This window comes from Chlamydomonas reinhardtii, chromosome 16, assembly GCF_000002595.2.
Source record: "Chlamydomonas reinhardtii strain CC-503 cw92 mt+ chromosome 16, whole genome shotgun sequence".
NCBI classification, from domain to species: domain Eukaryota; kingdom Viridiplantae; phylum Chlorophyta; class Chlorophyceae; order Chlamydomonadales; family Chlamydomonadaceae; genus Chlamydomonas; species Chlamydomonas reinhardtii.
The window spans coordinates 4,053,361-4,065,181 of NC_057019.1; the positions used below are offsets into that span (position 1 = coordinate 4,053,361).

An 11,821-nucleotide genomic window follows, 5' to 3' on the forward strand; every position below is an offset into this window, starting at 1 on the left:
ACACATACAGCCGGTGCGTACCGTATGTGTCCCTAGGGACGATGCTCCACTGTGCATTCCTCGTCCTCGCTCGTTCTCTAGTGCCAGTCTACCTCCCATTCCATACACCTACCTCCAGGTACACCTCCCAGCACTCCATGTATGATCGATCCCATCCACCCCAACGAACGCAGCAACCCATCCACGTACGTGCAACCACAGCCTGTCCAGTAGTCGCGTCCCCTACGTGCGCGCGCAGCACAACATCAACAGATAACTTTCATCCATGCTCATGCATTCGCTCTAAGTTTCCGCCCTCCCATGTATGTCGGCGGTTGACTGTCAATCCCAGTGCCCATTCTCAGCACCGTGTGTCGTGCGTGACTATCGTGACCAACCAAACGCACATGCGCATCCTATCATGTCCGCAATTAAATCACGCACGTAATTACTGGTCGAGGTTTATTTTGCTTGGGTTGGGACCCGGTATCACATGCACCAATAGCAGAAGCCCAAGCGGCACGGCGCCTGCTGCTAGTTGTTGCCACCGTTGTAGACATTCTGTTCATCCCAAACCTGCCCGCCCATGAAACACATAGAGAAGGGTACCGCCCGCCCCTGAACAAAGCACGGCTGCCCATCTATATCCTTGAAATTGGTTACAGCTCTGACGTTCGCCATTTGGACAAGCGGGAAGAAAAATCTCAACAACACCAAGAACTCAAGCGACTGCTGGAAGCGGCCGGATGGACGGTCCACTACTCCACCAATGAATGCCTTGCGCTCGGAGTGACTGGGGCCATCCCTTGCAACCTCACTAAGCTGCTCACCTCTCAACTTGGGGTGACCCACACAGCCGCACGAGTATGCGGAGAGAGGCTCCACACACACGCTGTGAACAGTGCGGGCGGCATTATCAAAATGCGCCGAGTAACCGAGCAGGAACTCAAACCGAGAGGTGGGTGAGCCACGGCTCCCCCACACCTCCTCGGAGTGCGTGGTGAGATGGCAGCGCGAGGGGGATGGGCCTCCTCGCCCTAGCCACCTTACCCCGATAATCCACGCCAGGCCCCATGGGCCGGCGTTTGAATTATTATTATTATTGCCACCGTTGTAGGCTGGTGCTGCTGCGGTAAGTCGTGGGAATTGCGCACCAGCCGCAACGCGCGTCCTCGCAACACTGCTAGCTGCAGCTGCAGCTGCAGCTGCAGCTGCAGCTGCAGCTGGTGCTGGCGTAGCTGGCGCTGCGACTACTGCAGCTTCGCCAGCCAACGCTGCGCCTCCACCTGCCAGGGCTGCAATGGCATCAGCACCTGCGCGGCCGCCGCTTTCGCCGGCGCGGCCTGCTGCAGCAGCTGCTGCTGCTGGTGGTGGTGGTGGTGGTGGTGGTGCAGTTGCTTGTGCTGCTGCTGCTGCTGCTGCTGCTGCTGGCGCTGCTGCTGAGAATGAGGCTGCGCCGGCACCGCCGCCGCCACCGGCGGGGCCAGCCCGCCGCGCGCGCGTGCGAATGCTGCGCACGCCTGCATAGCCTTAATAGCCTGCAGCATCTGGAGCTGCTGGATGAAGGTGGGCGCGGCCGCCGCGGATACGGCCGCGGCGGGTCCGGGTGCCGCAGCGGTGGCGGCGGTGGTTGCGTGCCGCGCCACCGCTTGCCGCTTTGCTGCCGGCGGCACACCATCACCGCCCTCCTGTCGCTCCGCCGCCGGCCCAAATGCCGCACCTTCAGCGCCGCGGCTGCGCTTGCTGCCCACAGCAGCCGCAGGCTTGCAGTCCTGCGGCTGCTGTCCCGCCGCTGCCGCCGCCGCCGATGCCATGGCGGCCGAAGCCACAGACGGCACGGGATGCGCCGGCGCAGCCTGCTTGGCCCGCTGCTGCTGCAACTTGTTCTCCTTGCCAACCGCCATGGGCTGGCTAGCGGCAGCGATGATGCATCCGGCGGTGGCGGCAGCGCCACTGGTGCCCTTGGCGGCCTGGGCCGCATGCCTGTCACGCACCCGCATGGCCTCCACCGCCGCGAACATGGCATCGCTGACACGAGCCATTGCCTTCTCTAGGGCCGCCGCCTCGCGCGCCGGGTCGCCGAATGCGGCCGCAACCTCCGCACAGGCAGCGTCCACCTCCGCCAGTACTAGTAGGGTCTGCTGCAGCACCGCCGCCGCCGCCACCACCGGCAACGCCATGGGGCCGTCACCCTTGCTGGGGCAGTAGCCGCCGCTGCGGGGGCGCTGCTGCTTGGGCACCGGCTGCTGCGGCCCGCTGGCGGCCTTCCGCATGTGCTCCTGGATGTACTGGATGTCCTCCTCCCTCATCACCCCAAGGTTCGCGCACATGCGCTGTATCACCACCTGCAGGAGCAGCTGCTCCACAGCAGAGCGCACTGCTGCTGCTGTCGGCTGCTGCGCGCCAGCAGTAGCCACTGCACCCGAAGGACCCACCACGGCCTGGCCGCCCACCACCGGCGGCAGCAGTGCCGCCGGCAGTGCCGCTGGCAGCTTGGCCATTGGCATTGGCGCCATGCTGCCGCCGCAGCCCGCAGCAGCAGCATCGTCGCCCCCACCCACCAGCAGCGATGAGTAGTAGCCAGCAGTAGTCCAGCCGGTGGACGCTGCCACCTGCGCAAAGGAAGTTTGCACACAGGAAGTAAGGCTATTTCATCATCAGGCTGCTGCATCCAATCAAACGAGACGCTGCGGGCGGGTAGAGCACATGCTAATGCCCTGTAGCACCAGATTGCCAATGATGCGAGTAATCTGAAGCTGCGGATGATGACGACGAAGCTGCTGCACGCCGCTCCAGCACGCATGCAGTCCCGCCATGCAATGGGGGCACCGGCGGCGGCCGGGAGCCACCCGCCGCCCATGCACAAGGATCTCCAGACACCTTGCTATCGGTGAGCCAGCGTTAGGCTCACCGATAGCAAGGTGTTCGGAGATCCTTGTGCATGGGTGGCGGCGGGCTCCCGGCCGCCGCCGGTGCCCCCATTGCATGGCGGGACTGCTGGAGCGGCGTGCAGCTTCGTCGTCATCATCCGCAGCTTCAGGTTACTCGCATCATTGGCAATCTGGTGCATGCGAATGCGCGCAAGGTCAGAGACAGGTGGTAAAGGGTTCGGAAGGGTGAGGCGATCGAGGCAGGAAGATGCCTCGATGGGAAGGATGCCCCAGCGGCGAGACGGAGGACGGACAGGCAGTTAGGCGCCGGACGCCGCCGCCCGCCGCACTAGCCGCACAAACCGCACGCAGGGCATGCATATGCATGATCATCGATCCCAGCCAGAGCCGCCAGATAACTGTTCCCCAATATCAAAGCAATACCGAAAGCACTACAGCAAGCCGCTTCACACGTAGTGCGAGCGAGGTGCGCGGCGACATGTTCGAGTCGCGCAGCTACCAACAGTCCTAGCACTATGTACGCTCTAGTATCAGTAGCAGTGCAAAGCTGTATGGCCTTCAATATGCGCTTGGTAGCGCTTCCCGAACACGACTTCGAGGAACCGCGCTGCCTCGCCAGATGTCCCTGCCGCTGCGCACTACTTCCCACTACTTCCCGAGCGAGTGAAACACCCACTAACTCACCGGGTCATAAGCAATGTCCACCATGTAACCAGCGATATCAAGTCCAATGAAATCGGCGGAGAGCGGGGACTCCTGCTGCACGGCCGATCAGGAATTGCTTGGTCAACGCATGTTGTGAGCCCGGTATGCGCTTCTCTCAGTTTCAAGGCAACAAGCAAGCTTCAGAGAGCACATGCATGTCCTTGCAGGCTGCGCGGGTCCCCCAAAGCCGCCAGAAGTAAGAAGCCAAACAGGGTCCGCGGCCTTCAGCATCGCAACGAACGAACTGCCCGGAACACTCACCGACATGTCCATCTGCTGGAACGAAGCTCCTCTATGAATACCAAACTTTCTCTAGGCGTCAGAAGTCAGTCGGGGCTTTTCCCAGAAGCGAGGACTGGCCCAAGAGTTCAGCGCTGTATGTGTGCCGCCTCTAGGTGGCCTGCTGGCGCAAGCAAGCTTGGTGTGCAGTTGCTGCTGTGTATATGTTTGGCAAGAGCTTTGTGGCCAGGCGAGCCTTCGCCTCGCGCATTTAGCCGAGCTCTCGGGCCCCATCTCTGGGAAGTGGGTTCTCAGCGCGCAAGCCTAGTGCATGCATGCTCCTACCTTCCTCTTGCTTACGCTGCTGTGTATCTCTTGAATTCAGCGAAGACGCAGGCGGGCTCAAAAGCGTTCCGGGTCCCCGTTTCCGCAACAGGCGTTGGCCACTGCAGAGCTCTGCCCTCCTTTCCGCAGGTTATTACTGCATATGCTGCCTCTTCTTCATGCAGGGATCTTTGTTCTGGACCTTGATTGCGCGGCGCAGCAGTGGTGTGGCACTTTGCCGGTTCGTTGGGAAGTCCCGTTATTAGATAGGCCACGCAACCTAGAACCTATTTGCTCTGGACCTTGGACCTTGCGCGCTGCATGCATGCAGCAACGGCGGTGCGTGCGGCACTTGCCGAGTTGGGAAGGCCGGGTCCTTGCTTACAAAGCCAAGTAAGGCAGAAGGTCGAGGACAGCAGCAGGCCCGAGACCACGAAACGGTTTCACCCCGCCCCTACCTGAGACCCACGGAGGCAGGTTCCGACCCGCCCACGCCCTTTACTTGCCTAGCCCAAGGTTGCTTGCCCGCGGAGGGCTGCTGCAGGAGGCGCAAGCTAGCTGCTGGCTCCGCCCAGGGACTCTACCAGTTGTTACATACCGCCGGTAGTCTTATAGCAAAACGCCGAGGCAGCATATTTCTGGCGGGAAGTATGGGGCACGCAGGTTGATTGGCGCACGCACCCCTGACAACGTCCTGTACCCGCCGCCGAGCATTGCTTCTCGATCGTGTGGCCCTGCTGCTGTCCACACCGCACTCAGATTCTGCCCTGATGATGATGAGCAGCTGACCCAGTTCCCAACCCAGTTCCTAACCCGACACCTGTCTTGTCCTGGGTGCATGCATGCTGCCCCTTGCGCCGTGCGGTGCCCCTTGCCTGCCCCTGCGCCGTGCGGTGCAGCGTCCGGGCCATAACACTGCTCAATGCGATAAGACCGCCAGAAGGCGGGGCTTTTATAGTAAGTGCGTGTCATCATCTCCGCACCCCACCTGCCTATCCCACTTGCTGTCGACAGCAGCCTGCGTTCTGTCTTGCCGCCACCCCTCTACCCACGCCTCTACCATAGTCTACGCAAAGTGCTGCACCCGCCTCCGTCCCCGCCCTCACATCACCTACAAAATGCCGCCCGCCGCCGCGCGCCTGCTCCCTCCACTCCTTGTGACACACGGCGCCGCCTCAGTACAGCCTGCCCGCGTACACGGCCCGCGGGTAGGTCTTGGCCAGCTGCTCCCACTGCACGAATAGCAGGTCTGCCATGCGCAGGTGATACAGCAGCTTGGCAGACAGTGAGAAGCGCCGCGTGCGCGCAATGCTCTCCACGTACACGATCTGGGTCGGAGCCAGCCCTAGCACGCTGTGCGGGGACGGGGCGCGGGGCAGGGTAATGGGGAAGGCAGCGACGAGCTGTGAGTGTTTGCAGCGGGCAGGAGGCGGAAAGGGGTGTTCGCAGGTAGGGGCGTCTTGGCCGGGGCTCTAGCTAGAGCAAGCGGCAAGGTGCTGAGCTGCTACCGTCACAAACTGCTGTCCACTCAAACATCCCCTCCAACACGCACTCCTACGTACATGGAAGGCAGGGGGTCTGGTGGATCCTCCCTCACCGGTACGTAAGTGCTGCCGCGCAGATGGGGATGCACGTCCCCGGCCCGTTGACTAGTACCTGTGGCAGCACGGTGTAAATCGGGGACAAGAGTAACACAAATGTGCCAGATGTCAGCCACCGCACACCCGGACGACATGACACAGCCGCACCACGGTCATACGGTACGCCTGCTCCAGCAGGACACACGTGTCGGGACAGTTCCAGCCAATGCTGCCGCTTGGACACCCATGACGGTACACAGCGCCAATCTTTCGCCTTGTTCCCCGCCGCTCATTTTCCCTCTTCTCTGCCACCCCAGTCGCATCCCCCGCCGCTCAGTTTTGGGCTGAGCCTCTTATGCGAAGCGATCCAGGGGGGCGAAGCCCAATAGGATTGCCCCTCCGTGCCGGCCTGCCCGCCTGCCTGCCTTTCGTGCTCTAGCCCTCTATCCCTCCTTGCTGTGCCTCACCAGCTCTGGCCGCTCTCTCAACACGATGCGGAAGGCGAACGCCAGCGAGTAAAGGGTGGTTGCCACCGAGGTGAGGTAGGACTGACCCACCTCACGGCTGCGGGGGATCTGGACCACGTTGAAGCCCGTGGGCGAGTCCTGCAGCGGCACGGCACCACGTGTTACAGAAACGTCAAGTTTTGAATTGCAGGCCCTGTGGTGTAGGGAGCCAGCTGAGCCGCTTCTACGGCTTACGCACGCCGGAGCCTTCTTAATCGCCTCATGCAGCGGATAAGAATGCGCCAACACGTGCCCGCTGCCGCAGCCACCAGCCGCCGCAGCCGCCACCACGATTTAGCTAGCCGCACCAAGGTTGACATCCCCCTCTTCCACGCGCATTTGGCTTCCATTTTGAGTTTGGTTCAGTGACCCCATTTCCACGCACCGTCTTCTGCCAGGTCCGCTCGCGCGCCAACGCCTTGGCGCCGCTCATGGCATCCGTGGCCGCCACCACGTATGTGCGCGGGCCGTAGTGCTCACGGCCCATCGAGTCCATCAGCATCAGCATCTCCGCCGTGTGGCCACCTGGAGATCAGAGCATGCATGTGTGATGTAGGCTTGATCATGGCAAGGTGCGGTGGGCAAAGTTGAGTCGTGCCCTGGCGGGCTTACAAACCCACGTGACAATGCCGTGACGTGCACAGCCGGAGCACACACACCAAACCCCAACGCCCTTCGCAGCCCACGGAGTGACGCCGTGCTTCCAGTCCTCACCTGATCCCAGCACGATCATGGTCTTTGCCGGGTTCGACCTCTTGGGCGCGGGGCGCTTGCTGAACATCACCGTCACCACGCGCAACACCATCACCCCAACCGCGCCGAGTATGACCGCCAGAATATTAACCACGACAGGTGATAGTACTATCATGTTTGTCCAGTTTCGGTCCAAGGAAGCACCGCGCTGTTAATATTGAAGCTGCAGAAGAATGTCTCTACGCTGAGAACTAGTCCCGAGCGCCAGGCACACGTCATGTAAAGGTATTCACTGCATAAATTGAAGTACAATTGTGCCGGCAGGATTGCAGCACCGCGACAAATAATTGGCTGCATGGATGACTGAAAGCGCAATCCTGCGGACTTACTGCTGCCGCCCTGATACTGTAATATAACGAGTGGAATGTTCATTATACTCCAATTGCTTTTGAAGACCATTTGCCGACTTGCCGCCCACTGTTTCCAAGGCTGACTGCAAGGCTTTGAGCAGGTGTAGAACAACAAGCAGAAAGTTACTTGCTGCGTGAAATCGGCTGCAGCAGCCGGGCACCGACCGGCTGAAACATGGTGAGAAACGAAGGCCGCGTTGAAGGCTGCACGGGCTCCCACGAGTGGCGGTAACATATATAACTGCGCCTGTGCGCCTGTCTCAGAGCATGCGACCGGGGATGGCTTCACGGGATGGCTTGGCGCATGTCTGGGCTGGCTTGGGGCAGACTTGGACTTGGCTTGATAGGAAACAGGTTAAAGATTGCCGTAGATTGTCTGTCTGTTTGTTGGCCTAAGGATGGCAGGCAACGGCGCCTTGTCATCACCCGTCGGCGTTCGCTTGGCCCTCCCGACTCCGCCACAGGCCGACGCGAAGTCCCACAGCACGCCCGTAGCCGATGATTGGAACTGGACGGCCCGCATCCGCAATGAGCTAGGCGCCAACAAGGTGCGCCTCATACTCCCGGCCGAAGGCCTGTCTCCCAACTTGCCCCCTTGGTTGCCATAATGCCAGCCCTCCTGCCCACTCCACGTTCGCGCTTGTACCGTTTCCGTGTCACACACGCATGCGGATGCATGTCCTCAGGCGTGGGAGCGCAATTGGGGCTTCCTTGTGGAGCAGTCGGCGTCGCCCGACTCGCTGGCGGCCTTCATGGCCAAGAGCAAGGCGGCGGGCGGGGACAAGGCGCTGGAGGGCATGTCCTACATTGCAGCCAAGCAGCGCGACTCGGCACGGGCGGCAACTCGCCGCGCGCGAGAGGCCACGCTGCAGCGACAGCAGCAGGAGCCGCAGCCCCACAGGCCGCAGGCGGTAAAGGAGCAGCAGCCGGAGCTGCATCCGGAGCGGGGCACGGTGGCGGGGGCGCTGCGGCACCAGGACAGCCTGGACGGCTTCGTGGCGGGCTACCAGCCGCGTGACCCTAAGTGAGTGGCGAGCGCTAGCGGACTTCATGGGTGGGTAGGAATGGGAGCGTGTGGTGATGGGAGGGGTGCGTGTCGATGAGTGCGAAAAGGTGGGGCGTGGTGTGCGGCATCGCCAAGGCAGGTCGGATGAAAGGTACGCTGGCACAAGACTGGCCTTGCCAAGCAGCCGCAGCGTGTCGGACATCAACACCTTCCCGGGTGTTTGAGCCACTCATCCCCTGTGCCGCTGCCTGCTGCCGGCTTTTCATTGCCGCCTGTGCAGGACGCGCAAGCTGCCAACGGAGGAGTTCCGCAAGCCGCTCACCACCAGCCACGACTACGGCTGGGGGCGCAACCTGGAGGTGTTTGGCCAGATGGCGCTGGTCCTCAAGTGATGCAATAGGCTGCGAGAGGAGAAGCAATGAAGGCCAGGGGTGGAAGGGTGCCGTTTCGACGGCAGCGCTAGTTAGGGGCCAGGAGGCCGGGTTGTGACCGGCGTGCGCATGGGATTAGCGGTGGTGCCGGTATGTAGGTAGGTGTGTGCCTGACCAGCGTGGGTGCAGACCAGGTAGGACAGAGAGACATGTAGGACGCGCACATGACGAGGTGAAAGGCGCAAAATTCCGGTTTCGTTTAGCATGAAGCCCGCCGATTGTTGTGCGCCGTTGTATGATGTTTGGAGGAAATACTCGACTTTCCAATTATGTGCAGTGAACAGGTGTGTCGCAGTGGCAAGATATTACGCAGGAAGGAGTGCTCATTCATGCGGGTGTTGGCAACCAAAAAGGGAGCCTACGCAGTTGCCAGGATATAGGCAATCGGGGATGTAGCCGCAGATTGGCTGAACATGAATTGATGGAGGGGGCTGTGCTACCGCTTTGGGCTGACTGCTGGACCTTTACTTGGGGTTGGCTAGGGTGAGACAGGACTGCGGGACTACCGTACAAGCAGTTATGTTGCATGCAACTGCTCGATTGCATGCATGGGGTTTGTTTGCCTGGTACACTCACAGCAAGAGGGCTGTTCGTTTGCTATGCCGGTGCTTGCTTGGTACATGTTGTTGTGTGTGATTACAAGGTGGTGAGCACGACGTGCATTCCTGTCTCTGTAGAGACCAATCGAGGCGGCCAGGCCGTGGGGGGCCGTATCACATGTGAGTGATGTGACTGCGTGCAGTACTGAAGGTTGAGGCGCGTGGCGGCTAACCGCATTTTATGCTCTTCAAGGCTATTGTTTGCAAAAGATGCTTGCATGACGCGTTGTTGTGCGGTGGCGTCAAAGGCTTCGATACGCTAGCTAGGACAAGATGACATATGCGCTGACGCGACCTGCGATGACACGTGCACCACCAAAACAGCAGCTTACATTCTATGTCCATGTCTTGCACCCGTGCAGAGTAAGGTGCCTGCAACTCAACTGGTACAGCGCTACGGACTGCGACGCTGCGCGGGCTACTCGGGTTCAGTGCAGGGGCAGGGCGTAGGGTGTAGGTCCCCGATTGCCCCCCGATTGCCCCCCGATTGCCCCCCGATTGCCCCCCGTGTTGCATGGGGCATGGGGCATCGCTGCGACACTTAAACAGCCTTTGATTTGGACCACTGTTTGATTTGCACCACTGTTTATAGGTACTGCCACAAACACAGTTTCTATCTTGTTCTGGTGGTTTTTTGCGTCTTCGCGCCTTTGCGTATATCAGCTATACTTCGCGCCTTCGCACCTTCGCTCGTTTGCCTTTTCCTCTGCAAAATGTGCAAAACGCCGAGGTCCGCGCTACAACCATCTTGCCTGACCGGCGAGCGCTCGGAGAGCTCGGGGACGACCTAGAGCTCGCGGCAGGTGAGCCCTTGGCAGGTCCACCGCTAAGCTATATGGGCTCTTGGGGGGCCTGTGACTCGAATGGGCCCGCACAGACGGCCGAATGCAGCGCGAACTGCAAATTGCGACGTTTGATCCGCTGATTCAGATTCCTTCCTGCCTGCCTGCCTGCCTGCCCCAGGTGATAGTACACGGCAATAGAAGTTAGGGTTATTATAATGAAGTTCACCGCGGCGCTCTTCGTGGCGCTCGTGATGGCCGCGGCGTCGGCCACCAAGCCTCCGCTCCGGTCGCCTCGGTCAGAGGCGGGCCCCCCCCAGCAGCGTCGGCGCTCAGCCGGACAGGCCGCGCTGCCGCAGGTCGGCGGCCGTGCGAAGGGCGGTACGAAGGCAATGGCCAAGGGCGGCAAGGACGAGAACGGCAAGTCCATCACCGCCAAGAACATGGGTGAGTCCAGCGCAGTGGCCGGGCTCGTGTGTGGACCGGGGCGGCAAGGGAATGGAGCAAGAGACGGGGTAACGCATACTCGCACCTTGACGGCTGACCTGCACACTACGTGCTGTGCCTGCGGCCTCTGCAGGTGCGAAGGCAATGGCCAAGGGCGGCAAGGACGAGAACGGCAAGTCCACCGTCGCCAAGAACATGGGTGAGTCCAGCGCAGTGGCCGGGCTCGTGTGTGGACCGGGGCGGCAAGGGAATGGAGCAAGAGATGGCTGACCTGCACACTACGGCCTCTGCAGGTGCGAAGGCGCGTGGGGCACGGGGCCACATTTCATGGCAACCGCTATTCCTACTCGTGGATGCCTGGTTGGAGGAGAACTGCGGGCAAGGGCGCCGCCCTCAAGGGATATGGGAGAAGGTGCTGGCGCACTTGCGGCAACTGCCTGATGGCGCCCACCTCCCGCCCTCCATCACCGGCGCCATTCTGAAGAATCGCTACAACACCAACAAGTGGATCAAGGAGAAGAAGGAGAAGAAGGAGAAGAAGGAGAAGGAGGAGAAGGAGGAGGAGAAGGAGGAGTGATCGGCCAAAGCACGCGCAGCATCGAGGTGGATGCAGGTTCCTGGTTTGGTGTATGAGGGTCGTTTGTAGTTTGCAGCAGTATGGGGAGATGCGGTTTGACACGCTGCTACAGCATGCGTCACGGCGGGGGCAGGGGCAGCTGAAAGGCTGGTGGTGTAGGTCTGTCCCTACCGGGCAGCTGACACGCACCCGAGTGCGCGCACCAGTGCCAAGGTCACCTCCCGCATTGCCACCAACACATTCAGACATGGCATCCTTCGTCCATGAGTGCCCAAGAAGCCTCGCAACTGGCTGGCCGCTGCTGTCCTATTGGCGGCGGCTTGGCACTGGATGGGCATTCGAAGAGAGTCCGCACGACGCAGTCATCTTAAACGCCCTCCGTACAGCGTCTGTTGAGCATTTCGTTATGTTTAGGAATGCCTGGTGCGACTCTGAGTGCGGCGAGGCTTGCTTTTGTCAAGGGTCGTTGGCTGCACCGTTGCCAGCAGCGGGAGCCCGCTGGCTCTAAGCACATTGTTTTCTGGCATCTCGTATGTAATATAGGCTTAAATATACAGCTTTGTCTGGACGAGACTGAATCGCAGACAATTGGAGCACACAGCGAAAAACTCCGCGAAACGACACCGATGTGACCGGCCTCCAATGCCCGGTTTCCTCTCCGCATCAAGCTTG

At 60.8% G+C, this 11,821-nt stretch overlaps 4 protein-coding genes across 4 annotated transcripts; 2 read left to right on the top strand and 2 right to left on the bottom strand.

The window, feature by feature from the left end:
• Window positions 1–19: 19 nt before the first annotated feature.
• Window positions 20–4,375, bottom strand: CHLRE_16g670000v5 (uncharacterized protein). Its single transcript, XM_043071140.1, has 2 exons — window positions 3,555–4,375; window positions 20–2,591 (listed from the first exon to the last, which is right to left on the bottom strand). The coding sequence occupies exons 1-2, from the start codon at window positions 3,576–3,578 to the stop codon at window positions 1,230–1,232; spliced, it is 1,386 nt and encodes a 461-aa protein (XP_042915811.1). The 5' UTR covers window positions 3,579–4,375; the 3' UTR covers window positions 20–1,229.
• Window positions 4,376–4,487: 112 nt separating this feature from the next.
• On the bottom strand, window positions 4,488–7,175 carry CHLRE_16g669950v5 (uncharacterized protein). Its single transcript, XM_043071139.1, has 5 exons — window positions 6,919–7,175; window positions 6,590–6,729; window positions 6,166–6,303; window positions 5,716–5,774; window positions 4,488–5,471 (listed from the first exon to the last, which is right to left on the bottom strand). Exons 1-5 carry the CDS (start codon window positions 7,070–7,072, stop codon window positions 5,294–5,296), a joined length of 669 nt encoding a protein of 222 aa, XP_042915812.1. The 5' UTR covers window positions 7,073–7,175; the 3' UTR covers window positions 4,488–5,293.
• Window positions 7,176–7,305: 130 nt separating this feature from the next.
• CHLRE_16g669900v5 (uncharacterized protein) lies at window positions 7,306–9,817 on the top strand. The gene is made up of 4 exons (XM_001699180.2): window positions 7,306–7,485; window positions 7,772–7,855; window positions 7,994–8,331; window positions 8,594–9,817. The coding sequence occupies exons 1-4, from the start codon at window positions 7,483–7,485 to the stop codon at window positions 8,703–8,705; spliced, it is 537 nt and encodes a 178-aa protein (XP_001699232.1). The 5' UTR covers window positions 7,306–7,482; the 3' UTR covers window positions 8,706–9,817.
• A 118-nt stretch (window positions 9,818–9,935) lies between these two features.
• CHLRE_16g669850v5 (uncharacterized protein) lies at window positions 9,936–11,753 on the top strand. The gene is made up of 4 exons (XM_043071137.1): window positions 9,936–10,146; window positions 10,307–10,572; window positions 10,706–10,771; window positions 10,866–11,753. The coding sequence occupies exons 2-4, from the start codon at window positions 10,344–10,346 to the stop codon at window positions 11,147–11,149; spliced, it is 579 nt and encodes a 192-aa protein (XP_042915813.1). The 5' UTR covers window positions 9,936–10,146; window positions 10,307–10,343; the 3' UTR covers window positions 11,150–11,753.
• The last annotated feature ends 68 nt before the right edge of the window (window positions 11,754–11,821 follow it).

Excerpts from the sequence above, each read along its gene's own strand:
- CHLRE_16g669900v5 (XM_001699180.2), top strand. Across the intron at positions 7,856-7,993 it reads ATGAGCTAGGCGCCAACAAG|GCGTGGGAGCGCAATTGGGG; the intron begins GTGCGCCTCATA and ends GCATGTCCTCAG. Across the intron at positions 8,332-8,593 it reads TACCAGCCGCGTGACCCTAA|GACGCGCAAGCTGCCAACGG; the intron begins GTGAGTGGCGAG and ends CCGCCTGTGCAG.
- CHLRE_16g670000v5 (XM_043071140.1), bottom strand. The coding sequence starts at position 3,578 with ATGGTGGACATTGCTTATGACCCG. Across the intron at positions 2,592-3,554 it reads TGGACATTGCTTATGACCCG|GTGGCAGCGTCCACCGGCTG; the intron begins GTGAGTTAGTGG and ends TCCTTTGCGCAG.
- CHLRE_16g669950v5 (XM_043071139.1), bottom strand. The coding sequence starts at position 7,072 with ATGATAGTACTATCACCTGTCGTGGTTAATATTCTGGCGGTCATACTC. Across the intron at positions 6,304-6,589 it reads AGCGGACCTGGCAGAAGACG|GACTCGCCCACGGGCTTCAA; the intron begins GTGCGTGGAAAT and ends GTGCCGCTGCAG. Across the intron at positions 5,775-6,165 it reads TGAGAGAGCGGCCAGAGCTG|GTACTAGTCAACGGGCCGGG; the intron begins GTGAGGCACAGC and ends GTGCTGCCACAG.
- CHLRE_16g669850v5 (XM_043071137.1), top strand. The coding sequence starts at position 10,344 with ATGAAGTTCACCGCGGCGCTCTTCGTGGCGCTCGTGATGGCCGCGGCG. Across the intron at positions 10,573-10,705 it reads CATCACCGCCAAGAACATGG|GTGCGAAGGCAATGGCCAAG; the intron begins GTGAGTCCAGCG and ends CGGCCTCTGCAG. Across the intron at positions 10,772-10,865 it reads CACCGTCGCCAAGAACATGG|GTGCGAAGGCGCGTGGGGCA; the intron begins GTGAGTCCAGCG and ends CGGCCTCTGCAG.